This window comes from Macaca mulatta, chromosome 12 (assembly GCF_049350105.2).
Source record: "Macaca mulatta isolate MMU2019108-1 chromosome 12, T2T-MMU8v2.0, whole genome shotgun sequence".
In the NCBI taxonomy this organism is placed as follows: domain Eukaryota; kingdom Metazoa; phylum Chordata; class Mammalia; order Primates; family Cercopithecidae; genus Macaca; species Macaca mulatta.
In genome coordinates, this window is record NC_133417.1 from 95,193,079 (window position 1) to 95,213,459 (window position 20,381).

General features: G+C 38.2%; 1 protein-coding gene and 1 long non-coding RNA gene across 2 annotated transcripts; one reads left to right on the forward strand and one right to left on the reverse strand.

The window, feature by feature from the left end:
• The first annotated feature begins 274 nt into the window (after positions 1-274).
• C12H2orf88 (chromosome 12 C2orf88 homolog) lies at positions 275-17,411 on the forward strand. The gene is given in 2 exon segments (NM_001194771.2): positions 275-432; positions 15,995-17,411. A coding segment is annotated over 1 exon segment (288 nt). The 5' UTR covers positions 275-432; positions 15,995-16,154; the 3' UTR covers positions 16,443-17,411.
• On the reverse strand, positions 15,220-20,240 carry LOC144333436 (uncharacterized). The gene is made up of 2 exons (XR_013402083.1): positions 20,116-20,240; positions 15,220-15,572 (listed from the first exon to the last, which is right to left on the reverse strand). It is a non-coding gene; the product is annotated as an uncharacterized LOC144333436 (long non-coding RNA).
• Between the last annotated feature and the right edge of the window lie 141 nt (positions 20,241-20,381).

Sequence of the window (20,381 nt, forward strand, 5' to 3'; positions counted from 1 at the left end):
AATTCGTGGGCCGCTCCCAGAGGGCGCGCCCTGAAGCTGAGCGCCCCTAGGCGGCCGTCTGGGGGCCGGATGCGGGGCGCAAACCCGCGAGGAGCGCGCGGCGGGCGCGGCGGCGACGGCAGGAGGAGGGGCCGGGAGCCCGAGCGCAGCCGAAGGACGCCCCGTCCTCCACATGCTGCCACTTGGCTGAGCCGGGCGCCGGCGAGAAGGCGGCGCCGTTGCCCTGGCAGCTGGACTGCACTTTGCCCCCGCCGGGCCTCAGCTGCCGCCCGCCCAGACGCCAGCAAGCCCCCCTTACCCTGCAGCACCGCCCCGGGAGCTTCGGAGACCCGCCCCGGGCCTGAGCGCAGGCTGCCTCCGGGGTCCGCACGGCTGTCCGGACGTGCCATGGGCGCGCAGCTGCCAGGCGATGTGTAAGTGAACATCTGGGAGGTGGGTGACTGATGAAGGGCGACAGTGTGTCGGTCATTGTCAGCTGTGCCTTTTAGATTTTTCAATGGCAGAAACCCATGAGTTACAGGAGGCTTTAATTAAACGAGACCTTTCTCAGCCCGCTGCCGTGGATAGAGCCTCACATCTCCGTCCCCTAATGGAGAAGAGTTAGCCCCCACCGCCTCAATCTTGTTCTGGGCTTCCCAATGAAAGGTACCTCATTATGAGTTGCAATTCCACCCTGCTTCCTATCTGAAGAGTGAGTGAAGATTTTCAGGTGAGAGATTTGCTCATGAACATTGCATTGATATGCCAAGCTGTCAGGCTTGTGCTCTGAATGGCATATCATGAGCAAAGTATTAGCTCTTGTGCTCTTTGGAGCTGTGGGAGGCTGAATATTGAGGTGAAATGATGCAAATAAGAAATTAAGAGGAGTAGACAGGTAAGATCCTGCCATGAGTGAAGGGGTCAAAGCAGCAAAGCAGAACAATTGGCGTTGTCTCGCTTATGTCTCTGGTCTGACACCAGCCCCTCCCCTATCCTTTAGGGGATTACGTTAACATAAAATTGTAAACTAGTAAAGGTTCTTATCAAAGACCATCTTTTTAGGATCTAGTGTATGTGACAGCTCTCTCAGGGAAATTTTTAGATAAGAATTCAGAGGAATATGGAATCTACTTGTATTATGACAAAGTATAAATCAAACCAAGATCAACAGTTGGCTCTTTTTCCCTTTGGATGAGGCTGTTTTCAAGCACTTAATATGGCTATCATAAATAGATGGGAAATAACATTATTTATGCATTCTGCTTTCAAGGAGCATGGTCTGGAAGAATAATTTGTTTTAATTTTGTTTTGCCATTAAACAAAAATTATAAGCATTACTTATTTAGGTTCACACAATCTTGTAACAAAAGGGTGCTTTAAAATTGTAGACCAACCTCCAATCCATTTTATTATCTCCTCTATAGCACTCCTGACAGGCCAGCCACATTTTCATTGAACACTTCAGTGACAGGGAGCTCATTACATTTTGAGGGGTTCCTCCTTTTCTGTTGTTAGCAAGGCCTTGATTACGCTGAACTGACAACCCCTTAGGAAGCCGCACCTGTTTCTCATTAGTCCTACCTGGCGAATAGCGCTCCAACTGTGAACTTAGAAACAAGATTTTTCTGCAAAAAAATCTGAAACGTTAGTCAGAGTCTGAGAAGGGTCCGTAACCCAAAAATAGTTAAGAAACGAAAGGTCTAAAGTGATACAAAATAATATTTTTGTCTCCTTTGCTTGACAGCCTTTCAGATCCCTGAGCCTCAGTTTCTCATCTGTAAAATGGGAATAATATGCTTTGTCTAACCCTAGGGTTACTGTGAGGATTAAATTAATAATCTTTTAATAAAGTACTTAGTAGAGGTGCCTAGGAGTCAGTAAATGTTATCTTCAATAAATACTAGTTTTTTATGTTTCCTTCCTTACCCACGACCCTTCTCTCTGCTAAAGATCCTTAGCCTAAAATTGAATTCAATAAGTCAGTGTAACCCAAACAGTGCAGGGTGCAATGAGTTGCCATCTTCAAATGAAATCATCTGTTGCTTAATTGGCATTTGTAGTAAATACACAGAAGTTGACTAAAAACCTCACCTCCATACCCCATGTGCTTTGCTGTCAAGCAAAGGAGACAAAAATAAAGGTAGGCTTTATTAATTTTTTAATTATGCAGTTAAGCATTTCTTGAATCTGATTTTTTTTCTGTTGGCTTGTATTACTTAAAGCCTCTGTATGGTTTGCAGTTTGTTAGATAGATGTTTTCATCTTATGTCATTCATCATGTTAATTCTACTTTTCAGTTTTGTGTCACCTACACATTTGCTGAGTTTATTCACCAGACATTCAAGTCACTGACAATAGATAGGACATGTTCTTTTGCTATGATTGTGGTACCTCTAGAAACCTGTGGCACAGTAGGAATGGTCCTGGATTTTTGGAGGCTGGTTTTGGAGTCTGGCCCTGATACCTATTAGCTTTGTGACCTTGAGAAACTTATTTTCAGTATCAATAAAATGAGGTAACATTTGCCTTTCAGGGTGGTTGTTAAAATTCAAAGTAATAAAAGCGCCAGGTACAATATTGGCTGGAAATCTAGTTGGCCTTCAGTAGATTTTGCTTGAACTAATGAATTAGCTGGACTCAGCCCTTTCTTATCAAACTATTCTAGTCCATAGAGCAGTCTTCTCCATAAAGACATTATGAGAAAAATGTCTTGCTGACAAGTAAAGATCTTGCATATTCCCTGATCTACCACAAAAGTAAATAACATGAGTTTAAAAATGAATGATTCTTAGCACACTGCTAGTTCCTAGAAATCCCCAGTCTTTCTCCCCACCCCCCATTGTTCCTTGTTTAATGTTTAAGTTTGAATTTTGCTAGAGATAGATGTCAAACTATTAGTCTGTGAAATCTAGGAATTCTAATTCTTTCCTTTAGCTTTGAATATTAAAAATAAAAACACTGGGGGGAAAAGTTGTGTTTGAATCTGTAGCCTCTTGAGGCTGCCCTTCTTCTCCATGTTTTTCCAGAGGTTGCCAGGATAGTTCTGTGCTGACATCCGCAGGTTCTCCTGGTACCCTGGAATATAATTCACCAGAATGTGAAGGCATGGATTCTTTTAAAGTGACCTCTTCTTCTTGCACCTTAGTTCTCTCTTAGTGAGGTTTCCATGCTTTCCAGCTTGAAATCATTTGCTTTTAAGGCAGCAAAACAGTTGCTGAGCAGTTTTGTTTTCTTTCTCATTAGTTAATACGCCATCTATCCTTGGATTTGAGAATTTTAAAAATGAGCCTTTCTTACTACATTTTCCGTATAGTAAGTATACTATGCACAACATGCACTAAGTCGGTGGTTGAGAAATAGAACCACTCAAGGTGTTATAATGTTGAAAGTTTTGGCAGTAGTAAATAACTCTAATCAGTACCTCACATGCGAAGAGCCTTGTATTTTAAGAATGAATTTATTCCTTGTAAGTTAAAAGTTGTGAAATTAAGAGTGTTTCACAAGGCGCTGAAGGTAACATAAATTACTGAAGCTGAATGGGAGGGAGTAACAGATATGTGACCCCAAGAGTGAATGCCTAGCTTAGAAGTATTCTAATTCAGAACAGTTTCAACACTGCACTGGCCCAAACACTACTGCAAGTTTGTAGCCTTTGCATGTAAACAGCCTGCAAGAGGCAGAACTATGGAAATGTCACTGTTTTATTCCCAACATCTAACATACTGCAGGCATATGGAGAGTTGACAAATGGGAAAACTTTAATAAGCATTCATTAGTCACCTTGATGTAGAGAACTGTTCTGTACAAAATAAAGAAAAAAAAAAAAACTCCTGCCTTTGAGGAATATCTAATCTCATTTGGGGAGACAGCATTTATACATTAAAGACGAGACTTCAGTTCAAGAACAGAATTCTGAGGAAGGGTGGGAGGAGGACTGGGAAGTCTGCAGGAAGGAGATGGGGCTTCCCCTATCCTCAAAGATAGTACTTGGGTTTAAGTAGGGAACAGGAAAAAGGGTGCTGGGTGGAGATAAAGGCGAGGTGGTGTGTTTCAGCTTAAAGGAGGACTAGGAGTAGGAAATGAGCATGGGTGAGCCAAGCAGACTCACTTGATGGGAGAGGAAATTTCCTTGTATTAGTGAGAAATTAAGTCCATTGGGTAAAAACAGGGCTTTAAAAAAATGTTTATATTAAATGTACCTCTCTTGCCCCCGAGACACTGTACTGTTGGCCACAGAAAATAAGAGCCCTACAATAACTCCTTAGGTAAAGAAGTGGAGTATATGGATCATGAAAGAACTATGAAACTTTAAATGGCAAAATTTTCTGAATTCTTGGTCCTCTGACCTAGAGTCCTAGTGAATTTGAACACTGTTCTTCCATGTTTCTATACCAGAGTAATGATTCTTTTCAGTGCTCGAAATTACATATACTGCTGCCTAGAACTTAATTCAGCGCATAGCACTTAACACTCTTTTATTAATTTATGCCTCCTACTTGTTCTAAAATGAAGTGGTTTTACTAAAGACTAATAGAAATTGAATCTGTAGGGGAGGAAAAATGCTCTTCTACCCTCTTAGGTTTGTGACCAAGGCCTGTGAATCAAACTGATAAAAGAGTAATGGCATAAATAGAACAGATTTAAACACACATATGCACAGGAGTTTGCAAAAGAAATGTGACTCAAGGAGGTGGTTAGAATTTGGGGCTTATCTGCCAATTTAACAAAATGATAGAGCGAGGAGAGGTTCTAGATCAGGTTTTCTTAACTAGTTGGTCAGAGCTCCTTTTCATTTTTCTGTGAGGATTTATATTATGGTGCTGGAGGAACTGCTGCAGATTGAAGGTCAACATTCATGGTCATAAACAGGAGTGGCCAGATGAAGCCACCTGGTAGCCAGAGTGACACCCAGAAGGGCTTAGGGAAATACCTGCTTGAGTATGTGTGTGGTTTTTATCCTCTACCTGGAGGACCTGGTAAATAAGATGAAGTATTGATACCTGGACTTAAGACATCTATCTCCTGTTCAACAGTTAGTCTATCATCTAATTGTTCCAAATCCTAAATTACTGTTGTCATTCTTAGATTATACTTCTCTTTCCTCAATTATAATCTGGAGATATAATAGAACACTTAATAATTAAATGTTAGTAGCTTTAGGAGACACTGGAGAGAGAAGGAATGGAAATAACACAGAACATGTTCCATGTTCCAAGGAAGTTCTAGATGCTTTACATATAGAATCACAATTTTTATTTTTCTGAGACGGAGTCTTCGCTCTGTCACTGAGGCTGGAGTGCAGTGGCGTGATCTCAGCTCACTGCAACTTCTCCCTCCCACGTTCAAACGATTCTCCTGCCTCAGCCTCCCTAATAGCTGGGATTACAGGCGTGTGCCGCCACACCCGGCTGATTTTTAAATTTTTATTAGAGATGGGGTTTCACCATGTTGGCCAGGCTGGTCATGAACTGCTGACCTCAGGTAATCCACCCACTTTGGCCTCCCAAAGTGCTGGGATTACAGGTGTAAGCCCCCGTGCCTGACCAAAATCACAATTTTTAGATGACTGAGGTAGAGCCCAGTTTACAGATAAAATCATACCATACCGCTTTATTCAGGTTTATTAGAATCTCAAACATTGTCTCCATTGTCTCATTTCTTAACAAGGTTATTTTCTCTGCCACTCTATTGAGAAATTTTGGCCCCAAGAGTGACCACATGGAGTCATCCTGAGCCCATCCTGTCAGTGAGCAGCTGTACACTGTGTGTGCTCTAAGTGCCTGAGGACAAAACCAAATTCTCCATTTCTAAGGACCCTATAGTAGTGTTCTTTTGGTGACCTTCATACTGACCAAAGTCATATTTACAGTATTTTGTAGCTTTTACTTTTTGGTGAAAGACTAAGAACATTACGTTTAAATTGTGTCCATTTCTGTTTGCCTGTTTAACCAGTGTCATTGGATCCTGCTGTGAATTTATAGTCCAAGTGAATGATTCTCAATACTCCCAGTACAGACTTCCATTTACTGTCCAGTTTTCACAGAGCCCTACAAGAAAGTATATTCTTTCTCAGTATCCATTATTAGTGACAAACATATTACTAGAAACTGAGTTACATATATTTTTTATACTTATTTTTTATTTTTATTTTTTTTGAGACTGAGTCTCACTCTATTGCCCAGGCTGGAGTGCAGTGGCTCACTGCAAGCTCCGCCTCCCAGGTTCAAGCGATTCTCGTGCCTCAGCCTCCTGAGTAGCTGGAATTACAGGCACCTGCCACCACACCTGGCTGATTTTTGTATCTTTAGTAGAGACAGCGTTTCACCATGTTGGCCAGGCTGGTCTCAAACTCCTGACCTCAGGTGATCTGCCCACTTTGAGTTATGTTTTAATGAATTGGTATTTCTATTAATCACATCTACACTGAAATTGGAAAGAAAAACTTTTTGAAAGATTATAACATGGTTTTTATTACATATTTACATTAATTCAGGGTGAGACCAATTTTAAGCCATAACTTGAGATATAAGGCATTAGAAACCTGTGTAAAGGCTTAAGAATATGACATAAAATGGGACAAAGGTAAAATAAACCATCTCTGTTAATCTAGTGTTTAAGATGGACTTCTTGGGAGTTACAGCCTATTCGTTTACAGAGCAGATTTTGGAAGTTACTTTTTTTTTTTTTTTTCCCGGCTAGTTTTGTGTTTGGGTCTAGCTTATGTCCAAATTATGGCCTTTTTGTGATACCTTCCACTGGCATATTCCCAAGAAATTTACTCCTTTTGATGACACTGCACCCAGAATGGAGGAACACAGCTACGAAATGAACTACAAAGAATGGGCTAGCCAGGCATGTTGGCTCACACCTATCATCCCAGCACTTTGAGAGGCCAAGGCAGAAGGATCAGTTAAGGCCAGGAGTTCATAACCAGCCTGGGCAACATGGCAAGACCCTGTCTCTACAAAAAATATAAAAAATTACCTGGGCATGGTGGCATGTGCCTATAGTCGCAAGTACTCAGGGGGCTGAAGCCAGAGGACAGTTTGAACTCAGGAGTTTGTGAGGCTGCTGTGAGCCACAACTGGCCACTGTACTCCAGCCCAGGCGATGGACTGAGAACCTGGCTCTAGGAGGAAAAAAGGTGGGGAGCTGCAGTAAATCACATTTTTTCTTTGACGGACCCAACAGAAGCCCCAGTTGTTGCTAGACCTCTTCCTGAGGATACTGTCAGGGCTCATTCTATATTTTTAGTGCTTTGAGGCTTCAAATAACATTGAAACACATAAAGGGGCTTTCTTTTCGTCATGTATGACTGTAATGTGTGTGTATGTGTCTGTGCATTGTGATCTGAGGGGTAGGGGACAGAGGGAGAGGGAGTGGTGGGTGGAAGGGCACTGTTAGATGTTCTTACAGCCTGAATAAATTATATTCTCTTTCTCCTTTTGATTGTTAATTTTGGAAGCACTTACATTCTATGGACACAGGTTCCAAACACATAGTAGACACTCAATATAGACTGGTTGGATGGTTAAGGGATGCTCTGATAGTTTTTTGGTGTATCTTGAGAACTAAGGTATAAAAGGTTGATTTAAATATTTTTGAGAAACTGTGTTTTTTAAACATTTTATATTTCTGTAATTAGCCAGTTAAAATGACAAGAAGGCCAAAACACTTTTCCTGGTTGATATGCAGCATTTAATGTATCACACCTTCAACTGATGACCATAGTAACTTCCCAAATGAATAAGACTAAAAATTAATTCAGGACAGCTGATCACACCTGCTAAGGCTAATCATAGCTGCCTAGCCACTGACTTGCATTAATGGCTAACATTGTTGAAACTTTATTTCCTCCTTATGAATCAACTATCTTATTAGGAGTGATTGAAATTATACAAAGTTTGTTCTTCAATGGCGTGCAGGCTTGTACTGTAATTGCCTTTTAAGTATTTAAAGTTCTGTATTGTAACTGCCTTTTAAGTATTTAAAAGTATTTAAACAGCTGCTACCATGAACAGTAGATGCTGCACATGAACTTTTTTTCCCCCTTGGCCCTTACTTTAAGGATCATGCTTTTTTATTCATGATAAAACTTAAGAGGCTTCTGTGGAATGGAAACTATAGCACGAAAATCTGATTAACAAATATGTGGTGGCAGTTTACTAATCCCATTCAATTAAGGCAATTGCACCTTCTCAACATGCCATGAGCAGTTCCATTAGATAGCCAGTTACTGGAGCAGATGATTACCTAATTACATGAATATATCAGTGTCATTTTTCCCAACACAGGACTTGAAGGCCAGATTTGACAGCTAGTCCTGGAGCAGTAGTACCCAGAGACCTGTTTGGGAGACTGGGAAGGTCTGGGCCATCAAGTTCTTGCTGACAGTCCAGAGATCAGGTCAAGGACAGGGGCAATGAGGAGAGAGAAACAGAGACCCTGGGAAGGAGCTATCTTGGTCTTTACTGGCAAGAATTAACTTCAAAGTTGGGACAGAGGTTCTATAAGTTCAAGAGAGAAAGTTAACACTTAAAAACATAGGCTGGATTGGATAAAGTATTGTTGGAGCACTTTTAGAAGAGGCTGGAATTCGGAGTGACAGCTCCATTCTTATTTGCCATGTGAACTCTGGGTCAGCAAGTGAAAGAGCCAGACCTATCTGCCTGTTTCATCTATTAGATGGGAAGAAATGATAAACAACATAAATTAGTAAGCAGATGTGATAAGTAACTGAAGAACGGTTGTTTTCTATACTTAATAGATATGGCTAAACCAGCTGAAGGTTAACAACATAAATATTTTACTATCTAGGTATTTTTTATGTCCGATACTCTAGAAATATGTGCAAATTAAAGTGTGGTGGGGATGAAATATTACTAATCTGGTTCCTTGGATAAGGTTATAGATCCCTCTCCCTACTCTACCCTCCTTAGCTACAAGTTCAGGAGCAGCACAATAAAGGACGGACAGAAGACTCTCATACCCAATTTCAAATTGGCTTCTCATTTATTGCCGTCATTCTAAATCAAAGCACTCTACCTGTTCCCAAAGGAAGTGACAGATAAATAAAGCCCTTTAACTGGCAACTGGAAGAACTAGAAGTAGGCTTTTGTTCTTCGGTAGGCCCAGAAGACTATGACCAGAGTTGGGCTGGTTTTAGGTCGGTGCAGAAAGGAAGCAGCAGGCCTCACACTGGAGTCCTCCAGCACAGGGAGCTACTCTGCTCTGGATGCTGCCCACAGGCAGTCTTTTTCAGATAAAATACATCAGTCCCCTGGCTTTAGGTGCCCCAGAATGTTCTCAAAAATGGTTCTTATACTTATTAAAGTAAAAATTACAGTGAAATACAGTACACAGATGTTAAAGGTACGATCTAACATGTTTTAACAAACATATACCTCATTAACATACCAATTAAGATATAGAATATTTTTAATAGCCTAGAAAGTATTTCAGGGCCTCTTCCAAACAGTCTTTACTACCTCCCACCCAAAGGGAATCACTATTATTTCTATTCATAGGGTCACTATTGTCCGATCTTGAAATTCATATATGATCCATCTTTTTTATTTGGCTCAACATGTCTGAGATTCATCCATGTGGTTTGACATACCAATAGTTCATCCTTTTTTTATTGTCAAGTTATATTCCATTTTAAGGATATCCCCAATTTGTTTATCCATTTGATTTGCCTCCTGATGGACATTTGGGTTGTTTCCAGCTTTGGCTATTGTGAATAAAGAGGCTATGGATGTTGGTATACAGATTTTTAAAATACCTATGTTTCTATTTGTCTTAGATAGATATCTAGAGATGAAATGGCTGGTTCACAGGGTAAGTGCATGGTTAACATTTTAAGAAACGGAGTGCTGGGATTTTGATTGGACTTTTAGAATCCATTTGTCAATGTCTACAGAAAAGCCTGCTAGAATTTTGCCGAATATACAATTTCTTTAATTGATGGAGAGCTATCAGATTTTCTTCTTGTGCCAATTTTGGTAATTTGATATTGGCATAAAATTGTTTATATTATTCCTGTTTGCCTTTTAAATGTATATAGATGTCATAATACCCATTACACATCTTAATATGTGACTTATTTTTCTTGATCAGTCTGTATAGAGATGTATCTATTAGATATTTTTAAAGAACCAGCATTCATTCTGTTGTCTCTATGGTATGCTTCACTGATTTCTGTTCTTACCTATTTGTCTACTTATATTGGGTTTAATTTGCTTTTCTTTTTTAAGCTTAAGGTAAAAGCTTGTGTCACTGATTTAAACTTTTCTTCTTTTCTAAGCATTTAAATATATAAATTTATTTCTAAGCTCTAACTAATGCATTTCAAAATTCTGATGTTTCAGCTTTTGTTTAGTTGAAAATATATTTTAATTTCTCCTGTGATTTTCTTCTTTGTCCCATGGGTTACTTAGAAATATGTTTAGCTTCCCAATATATGAGGCTTTTCTAGATATTTTACTATCTGGGGTGGTTAGAAAATATACTGTGTAATGTTTTAAGCCTTTGAAATCTGCTGAGACTATCAATAGTCTATCTTGGTGAATGTTCCATATGCAGTCGATAAGAATATGTAATAGTTGTTGGGTATAGTGTTCTGTGAATATCAACTCAAGTTGGAGCGTAATGTTGTTCAGAATGCATATTATTTTTTCTTTGAATATTCTAGTAATGTTTTAAGTCTCCAGCTATGCTTCTGGGTTTGTCAGTTTTAAGTTGTGTATCTTTTATAGATAGCATATAGTGGGTGTATTTTTAAAAAAATACTGTTTTTCAGAGTAGTTTTAACAGAAAAATGGAGCAGGAAGTAGAGTGTTCCCACATATCCTGTGTACACACACACACACGCAGCATCTCTCACTAGACACATCACAATCACCTGAAGTCCACATTATATTAGGGTTCATTCCTGGTGGTGTACAATCTATGGTTTTTGACAAATGTATGACAGAAATCCGTTATTAGTATCATATAGAATAGTTTCATTGCCTTAAAAGTTGTCTGTTCCACCTATTCATCTCAGCCTCTTCCATAACCCTTGGCAACCACTGGTCTTTTTACTGCCTCCAGAGTCTTGCCATTTCTAGAATATCATATAGTTGTAATCATACAGCATGTACCCCTTTCAGATTGGCTTACCTCAGTAATAAGCATTGGAGGTTCCTCCTTTTCTTTCCATGGCTGGATTATTATTATTATTTTTCTAAGATGGAGTCTTGCTCAGTCACCCAGGCTGGAGTAGAGTGGTGCAATCAATCTTAACTTACCATAACCTTCAATTCCAACTCCTGGGCCTGAGCGACCTCGGCTTCCTGAGTAGCTAAAACTGTAGGTGTGCACCACCATGCCTGGCTAATTTTTTTCATATTTAATTTTTTTGTAGAGATGGGGTCTTGCTATGTTGCCTAGGCTGGTCTTGAACTCCTGGGCTCAAGTGATACTCGCCTCAGCCTCCCAAAGTGCTGGGATTGTAGGCATGAGTGACTATGCCCAGCCTAACTCATTTATTTTTAATGCTGAATATATTCCATTGTTTAGATGTACCACAGTTTACCCATTCACCAAGAAGGACATCTTGCTTGCTTCTAAGTTTTCAAAGTTATGAATAAAGCTGCTACAGACATCTATGTGCAGATTTTTGCATGGATTTAAGCATTCAACTCATTGGGTTGAATACCAAGAAGCATAACTGTTGGATCGTATAGTAAGAATATGTTTAGTTTTGTAGGAAACTGCCAAACTGTCCTCCCAAGATAACCGTACCATTTTGCATTCTCACCAACGATGAATGGGAGTTCTGTTGCTTTTGCCATTATCTCACTGTTTAAATTTACAATTCCTGAATGACATGATGCTGAACATTTTTCCATACATTTATGTGCCATCTATATGTAAGATGACTTCGGTGAGGTGTCTGTCCAGATCTTCTGCCCATTTTTCAATTAGCTTGTTCATATTTGTATTGCTGACTTTCAGAAGTTCTTTGTATACTTTAGATAACAATCTTATCAAATATAGATAACAATCTTTTATCAAATAAGCTTTTACAATATTTTCTCCCAGTCTGTGGCTTGTCTTCTCATTTTCTTGACCATGTCTTAAACAGAGCAGATTTTTAGTGAAGTCCACCTTACCAATTATTTCTTTAACATATCATGCCTTTGGCACTGAATCTAAAAGGTTGTCACCAAACCCAAGGTTATCTACATTGCTTCCTATGTTATCTTCTAGGAGTCCTATTTTATATTTAGGTCTATGATCCATTTCAAATTAATTTTGTGAAGGATTTAAGATCTGCGTCCAGCTTTTTTTTTTTTTTTTTTGGCATATGGATGATTTGGTTGTTGCAGCACTCAGTGTTGAAAAGACTATATATGTGTGGTTTGGATTTTTAAACTAGTCTGATCATCTCTGCCTTTCAATTGTTATTTTTAGTCCATTTTTCTTTCAGGTAATTTTTCATACAGAGGCTTTTTCATATGTTTGTTTTCTAATTGTCCCTCCCAACCCCCAATGTTCTTCCTTTCCTGTCTTCTTCTGGGTTAAATGTGTCTAATTCCTTTCCTCATAAGTCATACTTGCATTATCTCTTTAGTGGCTGCTGCTCTATTTTTAAAATCTTTTCCCTCCATTTTTCAGATTGGACACATCTATAGATTTATGTTCAAGTTCACTAATCCTATCTTTTCCAACATTCAGTAGTCCACACAATGAATTTTTCATTTCACGTCTTGTACATTTCAGTTATTGATTTTCCATTTTTATTTTACAATTTCCATTTCTCTGAAATTCTTTTTTTGTTCACCAGTTTTTTCCTTTATTTTATTGGGCATACTTAAATAGCTACTTTAAAGTTCTATTATTAATTTCTATTAAGAAATGCTGGGTCTTTTTTTTTTTCTTGATTATGGGTCAGATTTTCCTGCTTCTTTGTATGGCTAGTAATTTTTTAATTGAACGGTAGGCATTGTGATTAATAACTTGTAAGGCATCTGGCTTATCTTTCTTTAAAAGGTATTGTTTTATTTCTTGTTAAAGGGGACTATTTCTGTTTGAACTTAGTCAAATGTGGTCCATAGGCTGGCTGCCTATTTTTGTAAATGAAGTTTTATTGGATATAGCCATGCCCATTTGTTTAATATTAATATATTATCTGGCTTCTTTTGTGCTATAATAGCAGAGCTGAGTAGTTGTGACATAGACCCTATGTGTCTTAGTCCATTCAGGATGGTATAACAAAATACCAGAGACTAGTATGGAGTATTTATAAGACTGAGTGTTTATCAATAACACAGATTTATTTCTCATGGTTCTGGAGGCTGGGAAGTCCAAGTTTAAGGCATGAGCATATATGGTATCTTGTGAAGGCCTGCTTTGTGGTTCACAGCTTTTCAATGTGGCCCCACATGTCAGTAGGGGCAAGGGAGCTCTCTGGGGTCTCTTTTATGAGAGCACTAACACTCTAATATCATCACCAAAGCTCCCACCTCCAAATACCACCACGTTGGGGATTAGGTTTCAATATATGAATTTGGAGAAGCCACAAACATCCTAGCTCACAAGCCTAAGTCATAGCCCTTTAAGAAAACACTTGCCAACCCTTGCATAGGGTATGCTACTGATTCCTAAGGTGTCACATTTCTTGAGTAGTAACTAAATACAGAAGTGTTCAATGAGATTGCTCCACTCAGGCTGCAATTCCAAGGATTCTAAGTACTGTATAACTTCTGGTGTCACTGTTCAACCCTTAAGTCCTAGAGGAAGTAATCGTTTGCTAAGACTTTGCAGAGCCTCATCCTGGACATGCACATCCCAGTACCTTTGACAAGTCTCATGCAGATTTCTGCCTCTCTTCCCAATCTTGAACTCTATCTTATAAATTTCAGCTGTTTTAGTACCCAAACCTCTGTTCCATCAGAGTTGCCACTCTCTGACTCTCCTGGGGCTCAACTCCCATGGTAATGCTGGAAAATACCCCCAGGTAGAATCCCACAATGACCATCTGGGGGAGTTAACATCTTGTGTTTTTCTTCTCTCAGGGATCACAATCCAGTGTTGCTTGTTGCTCTATGCCTGAAAATACATGGCAACATATATTTTGTCCAGTTTTAAAACTGGTTTTGGCAAATGCACAAATCTGGCACTAGTTACTTTGTTAGGGTAAGAAAAAGCTGTTTTTGCAAAACAAAAGGTCTTAAAAAACACAGAATATTCTGATGGTTCCACTGATGGTTCCACTCATAGCCTTTCATTTATCTGACACTCATTGAGTTCTCCAAGTAACTTTTTTCAGGTTAACCATGTCCAATTCTCTTAACCATCCTTCACAGTAAAAAATAGACACTACAAAAAATCATAACATGGTGATGATGAACAACCAAGACAGTCCCCATCTTCAGTTTAGGCTAGTAAGCAAGACAGACACCACATATATCTGTTTCCTTTTTAAAAGTAACATGTCTGAGTTTGCAGCATGAAGTAGGGCATACGGAACTAAAGGCAATTAAAAGCAGAAGACTGCCTTTCCTTTCTTACTCTCATATCACTCTCATTAGGGGTAGGAACAGATATAGTATTATGAGAAACTAGGTAGAATTTATAGAATAATATATGGTGGTAGACCTGGCAAACATCACCTCCTCTGGACATCTTTAATTACAAACTATTAAAAAAAAATGAATGAGATGCACGTAAGCTTTTGCCTTAAGATCAGTGGTTTCAGGCCAGGCACAGTGGCTCATGCCAGTAATCCAGGCACTTTGGGAGGCTAAGGTGGGCAGATCACTTGACCCCAGGAGTTCAAGACCAGCCTGGGCAAAATGGCAAAACCCTGTCTCTACAAAAAATTAGCTAGGCATGGTGGCTTGTGCCTGCAGGCCAGCTACCCAGTAGGCTGAGGTGGGAGGATCACTTGAACCATGGCTACAGTGAGCCATGATTGCATCCTTTACTCCAGCCTAACAGAGTAAGACCCTGTCTTAAAAAAAAAAAAAAAAGTGTTTTCAGAAACAAATTTTATGAATTTTTAGAGCTATGTTTTTAGTCCCAAAACTAAGATACAATCAGGGACCATTAATCTCATTTATAGAGATTTACCTGTGCTTCTTACAGGTTAGTCCTCTTTAAAATGAAGCTGTCTTGTATTGTTTTAGTTATCCTTAAGTCCCTTAAGAGAAGTTCATTCTGTGATAACACACACTTGGGAGGCTTAGAAGGCACGTCACAAACATTGTCATCTATTTACTGACGAAACATCAAACAAGGGTAGGAATGATACATTTAGTAGGAAAAACTTTTAACCTTAATCTGAGCTTTTGTACAATTTCACAGGGAACAGTCAGAAGGAAAAATAGGTGGCTTTGCTATATGTAATCTATACTGTTTAGAAGTGGCACTAGAGTAAAGCAAACATTGTTTACTACTCTTTCAGTTGTAAATACGTGACCAGGGGATAAAGCCAGACTCTTAACAGTAGTCGCAGGTCTGTAGGCTCATGAGGTTTCGGGAGGAACAAATTTTGATGTGCTTGTTTTGCTTGACAGCATAGATCAGGACTCAGCAAACATTTTCTGTAAAGGGTCAGACAGTAAATATTTTAAGCTTTGTGGGCCACATAGTCTGTCACAATTATTCACTTCTGCTGTCGTAGTATGAATGCAGCCATGGATACATGTAAACACGTGAGCATGACTGTATAAAAATAGGTAGCTGGAATTTGGCCCACTGGTTTGCTAACCCTTGGTATAGATAAATCTAAGCTAGCAAAAATTGAATTTTTTCAGTTTAATAAAATTGGCAAGATCTTGAAAAAAATGTTTTCCTGTTTTGCAAGTTGCCATTTTTATTAAGTGATTATCTTTTTCTTCCACTGGTAAGATAAAGCTGTTTGTCTTTACCTCAGATTTCTTCCACGTGACCAAAGTGATGCCACTCAATCATACACTGTTTTGCATTCTGTAACTTCAAAATGAAACCTACCTTCTCTTGACAGGTAAACTACATGTGAAGAGTGGTGAAAGGGAACATTGAATACTGAAGTGGCCTGGAGAGGGAAAGCACTGGTTAACATCACATGGACAAATTTCATTGTTTTCTAAAGATGGCCTGGAAGTAGTCTGCCACTGCTTCCTCCACAAACAGCTCTTCATAACATGGGCTGCATGAAATCAAAGCAAACTTTCCCATTTCCTACTATATATGAAGGTGAGAAGCAGCATGAGAGTGAAGAACCCTTTATGCCAGAAGAGAGATGTCTACCTAAGATGACTTCTCCAGTTAATGTCAAAGAGGAAGTGAAGGAACCCCCAGGGACCAATATTGTGATCTTGGAATATGCACACCGCCTGTCTCAGGATATCTTGTGTGATGCCTTGCAGCAATGGGCATGCAATAATATCAAGTACCATGACATTCCATACATTGAGAGTGAGGGGCCTTGAGGCTGTAGGATGACAACACTTTGACTGTGGAGGTGCTAGTTTGAATACATGCGACAAAAGCAAAAACTGGTGTGAAAAAGTACAAATACCTATCTGGATTTAAAAATGTGTCTACGATAATGTCACTAGTATAAGAACACCTAGGATGAAATGCATTTTAAGTACTTCTATGTTAACAGAAATTTCTCTCTGTTTACTCTTAGATTTTAGTCATCTGAAGGGCTGAACAGAGGTCCTGTGATACCCAATAATCAACTGAATGTCATAGCACTTCTTCCTAAGTAATGGCATCACCAAAAAAAATGCTAAGGAATAAAAACTGCCCCAAATTCCAATGGTTATTTTAAAGGTTGTCCTTTAAAATAACAATTTTTTTAAATTTATACCCAAAAAAGTCCAGATATGAAAAGGGCTTTTCTAAAATTTCTTGGCACAGGAATGGCACTCAAATCATAGTGATTAACAGTAAGTCTTGTTTGTCAAGGATCTCTACTTCTTGACACAAATGAACCCTGTCTTTAATAAGATATTTATTTTTGTAGATGAGAAGTGTAACTACCACCTTGGACCTCAGGGCCCTAACTAATTACAGCTGTTATTGGACGACTCAGACTTTGCCGACTTTGTGCCTAAAGCCATCTTAAAGATAACAGTTTATAGAAGCCATGACATTAGTGTTTATTGCATTGAATTAAGAAGCCCAGTGATATAACTATACAAGAAAACAAGTATGGGTACCGTTTATAAAGAGCAATCCAGTGAATCTTAAAAATAACAGAAACTTGGTCTGCAAGGTAGAAAGTTTCAGTTTTAATTGTGTATTAAGCTTTACTATCTCAGAGGTACAGAGAGCTGGAATATGGGCATTTATTCCCAGTTTTTTCTTGACTAGTGAGGCGGTCGCCATTAAAATTACTGTGAGACCAGATAATGCATGAAGATTTACAGTTGTATCGCAAAACGGAAAAGATAAAACTGTCCTTTGAGGAGAGTACTCGTTTTCTGGGTTTTTGTTATTTTTTAGTGGTAACACAAGCCTATAGGGCATTTATAGCCACCTATTATACTGTTTCCATAAGCCTAGCTACCTTTTAGGGAAGTATTTTTTCTTTTTCATTTTTACTGTCACAGCACATACACACCTTTTTGTTTTAAGGGATTAAGTACTGTTTGAAGATCAGTACTGTTTGAAGATCAGTAGTAACAGAAAATTTGGAAGGGGGAAGAAGAAATTAAGACATAACTTGTTGGAAAATTAAGACCTGACTTTCTAGAATTATCTTTTCATCAAGATTTGGTACACAATGAGTTTAAATGGAAAGGAAATTATTTAAGCCTGTGTGTGTTAGATCCACAATACACCACTGGTATTGAAAATATAAAGGTTAAAAAAAAGGCTTATTACCTCTTTAATGAGATAAATATGTATTTGTCTTGTAAGCACGCAGAAACTCTACCTCTAATTTTAACACTAATACTTTGAAACCCACAATCAAACAGAGTGAATTCTCCAAGTTACATGAGCAAGGAAAACATTGTTTGAAATGTCATATTTCAGTTGCCTTTGGACACGTCATCATTCAACTCTAATTTTACCAAGTCCTGGGATTTGTACTGTCCCATTGTACTTGCAATCTACAATTTATATAATTAATAGAAAAACAACCAAACCCATTCATACAAGGATCTGAAGTTATAAGGTTAAGGGCAGAAAGTTTCCCGTAAGTATAAAACATTTCCAGGTCATGAAGAGTAGTTCAGGTTGAGTGACAAAAGCATAGATGTGGTTGTTTTTCATTCATTTTGCATCTCACACCACGACATTTTTTTGCTGCAAGGTCATTTGCTGCTTAAAATGTACAGTTAGGTATATAAAATAAGTACAATGGTGAAAACACAAAGCCACATAAAGCAGCATGTCCCACTAAATTTTTCAGTGTACATAGGGACAGAGACAAGTGAGTTTTGGTTGTATCTAAATATTTTAATTTCAGGTTCCTTCTGTGCCCTGGGCCACTATTTCCCAGGGGTGTAACAGTGGGATGCCTGCCAGATCCATATTAGCTAGAAGTCTGATCTCTGTTGCTGCCCTTCCTCAGCAACTATGGCAGTATAGTTTTATCACCAAGCACCATTCCCTTGTCCCTGAATCACATTTTAATAGAGTACGATATCTTGTGTACAATATTTCCGAAAAACTTATGTCTGAAATATATGCTGTATTGTATGTCAATCCATGACATATATGAACTACAAGGCTTGAATAATCAGTGAGCTAGTGGATAAATCAAGACAGGAGCAGATTGGAGAAAGATGAATAAGCAAATGCATTAAAAAGATGAATAAATGAATAAGAGATGAATAAACAAATTTACATTACATGTGACAGTTATCACGATATAGGTTGGCATTCAAGATGGATGAGAATATCACTAATAGGATATTAGCCTTCTTTCATATCTTTATATTGAAATATGGGTTTTACTTCAATTTGAAGGTCTTTCATGAACAATAAAAGAGAGTAGAAGGACAGTCTGAGAAGGCAGGAGACATATAAAACAGATGACTGAAAGAATCTGAAAGACTGACTAGCTCCTGGAAAGGGAAACATTTGGAACATCCAATGTAAGGGCAAATGGGCTTCTACCAGCACAACAAAGAACCTCCAGGTGGCAACTGTGGAAGCAGGTTATCAGAGAAAATAAAAGTGCAAATTCCTTATTTACAACAACTCAACCCCACAAATATGCTTCACTGCTGCCTTCCCCAGTTGTCTCTTATGTACTTTTGTTACCTTTCAGTTACATGCCTTTGATCCTAAAATTCTCTACTTTTGTTGCCTTATCAGTTTGCAATCTGCCTGTGGTTATTAGCATTTAAAGCACAATTTTCAAGGGGACAAAAATGATGATCACCTTAGTCCCAAAGAAATAATTTCTGCCAAACTGCCTTATTAGTTTTAAAAACAGACACACTGAATGAAGTAGCATGATACGCATATATTCTACTCAATATCATTGGCCTTTTATTAAATGGGGAAACTATACTTTTGTATTACATAGTTTTAGAAATGAAAAGTTAGAGACTCTTTATAAGTAATGTCAAGGAACAGTAATTTAAAAACAAAGTTCTAACAAATACATTGTTTGCTTAATCACAATGCCCTCATCTTGTATTTGAATGACTAAATAGGACATGTCTTCCTTGGAGCTATGGGCATTAGTTCAGAAGCACTACCTGCATCTTAATTTTCAAAACTCAAGTTTTATTAGCAAATCCTCTTCTCTGTAAGACTTAGCTAGCTATGAAGTGGTATATTTTTTCCAAATATTTTTCTGAAAACATTTGTTGTAACTGCACAATAAAAGTCCAGTTGCAATTAAGTAGTGTGAGTTCTTATTTAACTGAAGCAAATGCTTTCTGACATTGTGTACTTTGAATTTTTTAACAATATAAAAGACATTTTCTGCATTGTTAATAAATACAGAGAACAAAAACCCATTTATACAAATAATTTCTTGGATCGTTCAGGTCCAATTTAGGATCTTTAAGAGTATAAACGTAAATGTATCCAATATCATGGCATCTTTATTCCAGATCTGTTACTGAATTATTCGAAAGAAAAATGCTTCACGTAAAACAGAGTAAGAACTGAGAAAACATAAAGCAGTACCTTCTGGGCTGACACTTCCTCATCTATGAGAAGGGTGCAGGACATGATCTTTAATGTCTTTTTCAGAGTATGGGATGAAGGAGAAACTATAACAAGTTACAAAAAATTTGTTTATAATTTATTTTGTTTATAAACAAAAATTACAAACAAAAAATTATAAATTTTATTTATAAACTTACCTTTAAAATTATTTAAACAAAAATTACAAACAAAAAACAAAATCATAAATTTTATTTTGTTAATTTATAAACTTACCTTTAGTTTAA